The sequence below is a fragment of the Triticum aestivum genome, chromosome 6B, assembly GCF_018294505.1.
Source record: "Triticum aestivum cultivar Chinese Spring chromosome 6B, IWGSC CS RefSeq v2.1, whole genome shotgun sequence".
Taxonomy (NCBI): domain Eukaryota; kingdom Viridiplantae; phylum Streptophyta; class Magnoliopsida; order Poales; family Poaceae; genus Triticum; species Triticum aestivum.
This window is the reverse complement of record NC_057810.1, coordinates 690,080,758-690,087,253: the sequence shown is the minus strand read 5'-3', so window position 1 is coordinate 690,087,253 and position 6,496 is coordinate 690,080,758. Positions and strand designations below refer to the sequence as shown.

The following is a 6,496-nucleotide window of genomic DNA, read 5'->3' as shown; positions in this document are numbered from 1 at the left end:
CTCGGCCAGCGCAACGCCGCCGCCCGCTGACCCCGACCCGCGTCGGCCCTAGCGAGCAGGGGAAGGAAGGCCCCGCCGCCGCCGAGGCTGACCGGGCTTCGCCCGTCAGCGCGAGCCGGCGGCGGCGAGGGAGGAGTCGAGGAGGAGGGGGGCCTGCGGCCGGCGGCTAGGGTTTCCCCTTCGCGTCGCTCGCGGGAGCGACCGGGAGGGAAGGGGAGGAGGAAGCGGACCCAAAGACATAGTTTTCGGCAATGTTCCTCCCGGGAATGAATCCAGTTTGATTACCATGTACTAGAAGTGGGATAAAGGGTTGAAGTCGCAAGGTGAGAACCTTGGCAATGGCTTTGACCGGGCAGTTTTGCAAGGATATGGGCCTGAACGCGTCAGGTGAGGTTGCAGAGGTAGATTTTGGGAGGAGGACAATGTGGGCACGGTTTAAACGCTGTGTATCTGCTACACCCTGGTGGAACTGTGTGAAGGAGAGAATTTCCTGTTTGATAGACGGCCAGAATGTTTTATAGAAGGACGGGCCAAAACCATCGGGGCCAGGGGCAAGAACTGTGCGAAGAAGGGAGGAGGAACATGCCATTTCTAGTAACAGCCTATGTTCACCTTGGCAAGGGATGCTTCGATTTCACGTTCTGTAACATTGACATGGAGGGGGATTGTGATGTTACTTGCTCTGGTTGTCATACATATCCTGTTGATGAGGGTGTGCTTCTCAATGGCTTCACCCATGCTGTGAATTTGGAGTTGATTGCTGAACCTGAAAAGGTATGCTTGATCTTACTGCGTCTTTTTTTCTTTTTCCACCCACAGTTTTTCTTGTAATACGTCTGACCACTGATAGAGCTGCATAAACAAATTGCTTATTTTCATTACCGCAGTTCGGTACTTTTATAGTTTTAGCTTCACCAATAGGTCTCTAAATTTTTCTGTCTCTCTTCCGTGTGCATCGTGCTGAAACATGTGATGTATTTTCCCCACTGTAGGCTTTTATAAAATTTAGGTAGGGGCCTGCCCTCCCAACTTCACTAAAAAAGACCCTAAATGAATAAATACTATAGTGGTTTAATTGGATAAAGAATTGATATTCCCAGGGCTCAAGGTGCAATGTTTGCCTACCCAAAATTCCCACTAACTGAAGTTATCTTGTCTTTTAGGGCCTTAGGCTTCTTTTTTCTTCCTTTTGCAAATTCCGCAGATTATCTACAGCTGGGATTTTGTACGGCACCCTATATTTGGCAACTTAAAGACTCTGCTTCTCGATGAGTGGTTCACGACTGTTGATTTAGTTTGCATTCTCCAACACTCTCCAGTTCTTGAGATGCTCACACTTCAGCTGGGTAACACCGAGGTATATCGATCCTCTTTATACAAATATGTTGCTCTATTTAAAAGGAATTTTCATGTATATTCTATTATCTTACTAAATTTGTTGTATGATGCAGTAACTCATTGGAACAACAGGAGCACAAGAAACAGTAAAAGAATCCTTTGTGTGCACGCACCTTAAGGTTGTGAACATTGAATGTGGAAAAGTTGACGAGGGAATTCATGAAATTTTGAAGATGTTGAGTACGAGTGGCGTACGTCGTAAGCAAATCAGCATCAATGATCCATGTTCTCGCTCAGACTGTAAGTTCCTTTGTCGTTCTTCAGTCTCTGTATGTTTTTGCAATCTCATCACGGCTTCGTCTGTCATGTTCTTCTGTAATTACACATCAACTTTAGTCTATGACTCAATATCAATCATCGTTTCGTTAAAGCCCTGCCGAGTCACGAGGCATCTGAATGGTCATACATGTTTTGCTCTCACGAGTCTAAACTCTGTTAACAAATAAATCTGGTCAAGGCCATTTTTAGGAAACAACAACAACAACAATAACAAAGCCTTTAGTCCCAAACAAGTTGGGGTAGGCTAAGGCCATTTTTAGGAAAAACAAAGGAAAATTGATCAAATGCGTGATAGCTCCTATGCATCAAATTGTTTGGCAAGCTATTGCCGCGTCTATGTCAATTGAGGACATGCCGAAACCAAAGTTAGCATGCATCGTCATGTACTTATCACTGAAACCAAACTTACCATGCATCGTCATGTATCGTGGGGGTTTCAGTTTCCAGAAGCGCCCCGCCGCCGCAGCAGCTTCCACCCTGGATGGCGCCTGAGATGTGTGCCCGGTCGTGATATTTGCTCTATAGACTTGTGCGTTTCTCCTAAATAAGTCTGTGCTGCTACTTTTAGTTTCTCGCCTTCGATCTTCTGGTCCAACAATGCTGGTACTTGAATTTGTGGGTTGTCAGGTGTGACTAAGCAATACGGTTTCTGGTTCGTTGCTCCGTTATCGGTAACGGAAATCGGTGTCGTGTGCCCCCACCCTGACTGCACGATTTCCATTCGCTCGCGTCTCGCTTTATTTAGTTTTAGCAGAAAGGCTTTTGTGTTTGGATGAGATGTTGGGCCTGAACCTGAACCTTGTTATAGTGCCTGCAGTGTTGCTGTTTCTCTCTGTCTGGCCACATCATCTGTACGGACGTTAATTCATGGTGTTATTATTAAGTGGAAATATGCCTGACGTAAATTCGGCATTTGTCCTGTCCGCATCGTTATATTTTCTTCCAAACTCATGGATACGACGACGCTCAAGGAGGTGAGCCATTGATTGGGATATGTTGGGTCGTTGGTTGGTAAGACGAGTGGCCCTGTATGTGACACCTCGACCTACCTACACCATGGCAGCTCGCTCACTACTCTTAACTGCTAATTAACTGGAGCTGCACAGGCCAGCTGCTGCCCCGGCCGGCGGCAATCAGATCAGATTCAGCCACGGAGGAAGAGGGCCTCCGAATCTCTCCCATCCTGTGCTCCATCCACAGCGCGAGTACATCTCCTCCTCTATCAGGTAGGTATTCAGCTCTCTTTCTCAACTGTTCTTGCCAAATGTATTTAATTTTTTTACATTTCTCTTCAGATGAAACGTTCTCTTTAAGAAGCGGCGGCGCATGCTTTCCGCTGTCGAAGCAAAGTTGCTAAATTCCATGAGAGTGCAATCCAGGCAAGAACTGATGTATGTATGTATAGGAAGTTGAGTCACCATATTTGCATTCTATCTATCGTCGTACTCCTCTGCTGCTTCACAAGTATTACTGCCGAGCACCAACGTCTGTGGCTCACATGGAAGCAGCAGCAGATGAGGAGAAGCCACTACTGATTCACTCTCAGGTCATATTTCTTCTCTTTAGCACGCAAAGCGTGATCCCTACAGCTAGTAATTTTCATTTTACAATACAAAAGCCTCAACTCTATATGAACCGAAAACCTCAAAATTTGTCCACTGCAAAATCAAAACAAGATCGATTTTGGTAGCACAGGGGCGTTGCTGATGCTTTGTACACTTCCTACATTGCTGAGGATAATGAATAAAGTTTTCCCTCTGAATACAATGTATTTCTTCATTCGGATACATAATGCTGATCTTCGTGTTATTTAATTGTTATTCACACCAAGGAAGGAGCCCCCTCTGTGTTGAAAGAACAGAGCCGCTTGAACTTCAAGCACTTCACAAAAATTAAAACGACAGAACTTACACTTTGCATCGTTGAATCTTTTGTTTGGTCCTGTTCTTCAGGATGAAGGTTCACAATATACAAGTGATGGAACAGTTGATATCAACAAGCAGCCTGCTAGCAGGCGTAGCACAGGGAACTGGAGAGCATGCTACTTCATTTTGGGTACTGGCAAAATGCCCACACAATCTTCCTCATGTACCCACCTGCACTGGTCCTTCCAAACTACTCTCTGTTGACTCCTGCAAGTCACATTCACATTAGGTGCTGAATTCACCGAGGGAATCTGTTTCTTTGGGATCCAAAAGAATTTGGTTACCTACCTCACGAGCGTGCTGCACGAGAGCAATGTCGACGCCGCGAGGAACGTGTCGACTTGGATCGGCAGTTGCTTCTTCACACCGCTTCTCGGAGCCTTCTTGGCCGACACATACTGGGGGAGATACCGGGCAATAGTAGTCTTCCTCTCGGTCTACACCATTGTAAGTTTTTCTTCACATACATCAAGGAAGAAATTTGTTGGCTCCAAAATTAGTGTTTCTGAAAATAAGTTCTGTTGTGCTGACAGGGGATGCTGGTTATGACACTGTCAGCGTCGCTCCCGGTGCTGATGCCATCTTTCAGCACCATCGAAATCCAGCGTGCTGCGGTCTACCTAGGGCTCTACCTCGTCGCCCTGGGGACCGGCGGCATCAAGCCGTGCACGTCGGCCCTCGGGGCGGACCAGTTCGACAGCGCTGACCCGGTGGAGCGGGTGACCAAGGGCTCCTTCTTCAACTGGTACTACTTCCTGGTTAACGTCGGCTCCCTGCTGTCGACCACCGTGCTTGTGTGGGTGCAGGACAATGTCGGGTGGGGAGTCGGGTACGCGATCCCGATGGTGTTCATGGGCTTCGGCCTCGTCGTGTTCGTCTCCGGCAGGAAGGTTTACAGGTACAAGAAACTGGGTGGAAGCCCTCTGAAGAGGTTGTCACAGGTAGTCGTCGCCGCCGCAAGGAATTATCGTCTCAAGTTGCCTGATGATGACTCGGCCCTGCTGCTGCATGAGGAGGAACTGCCGCCGAGTCAGGCGAATTGCAGCACTGAGCGTACCAGTCAGTTCAGGTTCCTTGACAAGGCCGCCATTGTAGTACCACCATCTTCCGGCAAGGCTGTGGAGACGATGGACCCATGGAGGACGTGCACGGTGTCGCAGGTCGAGGAGCTGAAGATGCTGCTGCGGGTGTTCCCCGTGTGGGCGTCTCTGCTCTTCTTCTTCGCGGTCACCGCTCAGATGTCGTCGACCCTGATCGAGCAGGGCATGGCCATGGACCAACACGTCGGCCGGTTCACGGTCCCGCCGGCCTCCCTCTCGACGTTCGACATCCTCGCTGTCGCGGCCTTCATCCCCGTCTACGACCTCGTGCTGGTGCCGCTCGTGCGGCGTGCCACCGGGAGGGACCGGGGCCTCTCGCAGCTGCAGCGCCTCGGCGTCGGCCTCGCGCTGTCCGTGCTTGGCATGGCCTACTCCGCGTCGGTCGAGATGAGGCGGTTGGCGGCGGCCAGAGCCGGCCGGAGGGTGAACATCATGTGGCAGACTCCGTCCTATGTCGTGCTGGGTGTGGCCGAGGTGTTCACCAGCGTCGGCATCATGGAGTTCTTCTACGACGAGTCCCCGGAGTCCATGAAGAGCATGGGCGCGGCGCTCGCCCAGCTCGCCATCTCGGCCGGGAACTACCTCAACTCCGCCGTGCTGGGCGTGGTCGCGTCGGCGACGGGGCGTGGCGGCGCACCCGGGTGGATCCCGGATGACCTCAACGAAGGCCACCTCGATTACTTCTTCTGGATGATGGCTGGTCTCAGCGTGCTGAACCTGTTGATGTTCATCTACTTCTCGCTGAGATACAAAGGCTAGAGATTGTGAGTGTACTTTCTGTTTCTTTCACTAGGCTGAAAATGTATCTTTGGAAAGGAACTAACACATCCAGATTTGGTATCCTATGAAGCTCTCATCTCTATGGATATAGCAAGGCGCTCCTTGCTATATCCATAGAGATGAGAGCTTCAAAGGAGGGATATTTGAATTACAGATATAATGTCAGTATGCAAGAAAAAGGATCACTTCAGTGCAAAGAGAAGAACCTGCAATTGATAACATAAAAAAAATGAGATAATGACTTCTTTGTGTCGTGCACCATAACATTTTTCTTTTGAAAAAGAAAGCTCCTTCACCAATTTCTATATATAAGAAACCATTTGTCTTTTTTTTTCAGTTTTGCTAGAACTCATCTAGATGAGATATAATTTGGTCTCATTCACCTTTTATAGCCATTGGATGTGATGCTATAAGATGCGTGTGCTGACGTAGGTTGTAACTGTTCTTATTTTCAAAGTGAATGAGACCAAATTATATCTCATCTAGATTAGTTCTAGGCACTTTTTTATTTGACAACTAAAACTCCCTCTTTATTCATTGGTGATAACACTTAGGCCGGTCACAATGGGCAAGAACATAAGCTAGTAACTTACACACTTCCCTAGACTATGTTACTACCTCCATAGTGGATAGGAACGTCTATGTAGTGTCATGCAACGATGTATTTATTAGGTTATAGACTCATTGTTTCTTGGAGTGTGTGATGTTCCGGTAACTTAGCTAGTTACCACAAGCACCTCTCTCTTCATTAAATATGTGTCACATAAACAAAGTTGTATTGGAGTGTGTGATGTTACTTAAGTTCCTCCCCATTGTGACAAGCCTTACATCTTTAAGTAAACGAGGAAGAAGCTCATTAGGAGCAATTTAAATCCACTCACTGCAGAATTTAGATCTAGCGTCTTTGCCTTACAACCACCCCCTACGGGGACACACACACGATGCATGACTCCAACTGAGACCTCACAAGCTATCCCTGCTATGTGTCGTGCACCATAACTATGTCAAAAGTAA

General features: G+C 48.0%; 1 protein-coding gene across 1 annotated transcript; it reads left to right on the top strand.

Annotated features, from left to right (window-relative positions):
• The first annotated feature begins 2,692 nt into the window (after positions 1-2,692).
• Positions 2,693-5,679, top strand: LOC123139304 (protein NRT1/ PTR FAMILY 8.3). Its single transcript, XM_044559110.1, has 5 exons — positions 2,693-2,903; positions 2,973-3,223; positions 3,630-3,732; positions 3,832-4,049; positions 4,136-5,679. The coding sequence occupies exons 2-5, from the start codon at positions 3,176-3,178 to the stop codon at positions 5,459-5,461; spliced, it is 1,695 nt and encodes a 564-aa protein (XP_044415045.1). The 5' UTR covers positions 2,693-2,903; positions 2,973-3,175; the 3' UTR covers positions 5,462-5,679.
• Positions 5,680-6,496: the final 817 nt, after the last annotated feature.

Excerpts from the sequence above, each read along its gene's own strand:
- LOC123139304 (XM_044559110.1), top strand. The coding sequence starts at position 3,176 with ATGGAAGCAGCAGCAGATGAGGAGAAGCCACTACTGATTCACTCTCAG. Across the intron at positions 3,224-3,629 it reads CACTACTGATTCACTCTCAG|GATGAAGGTTCACAATATAC; the intron begins GTCATATTTCTT and ends CCTGTTCTTCAG. Across the intron at positions 4,050-4,135 it reads TCCTCTCGGTCTACACCATT|GGGATGCTGGTTATGACACT; the intron begins GTAAGTTTTTCT and ends TTGTGCTGACAG.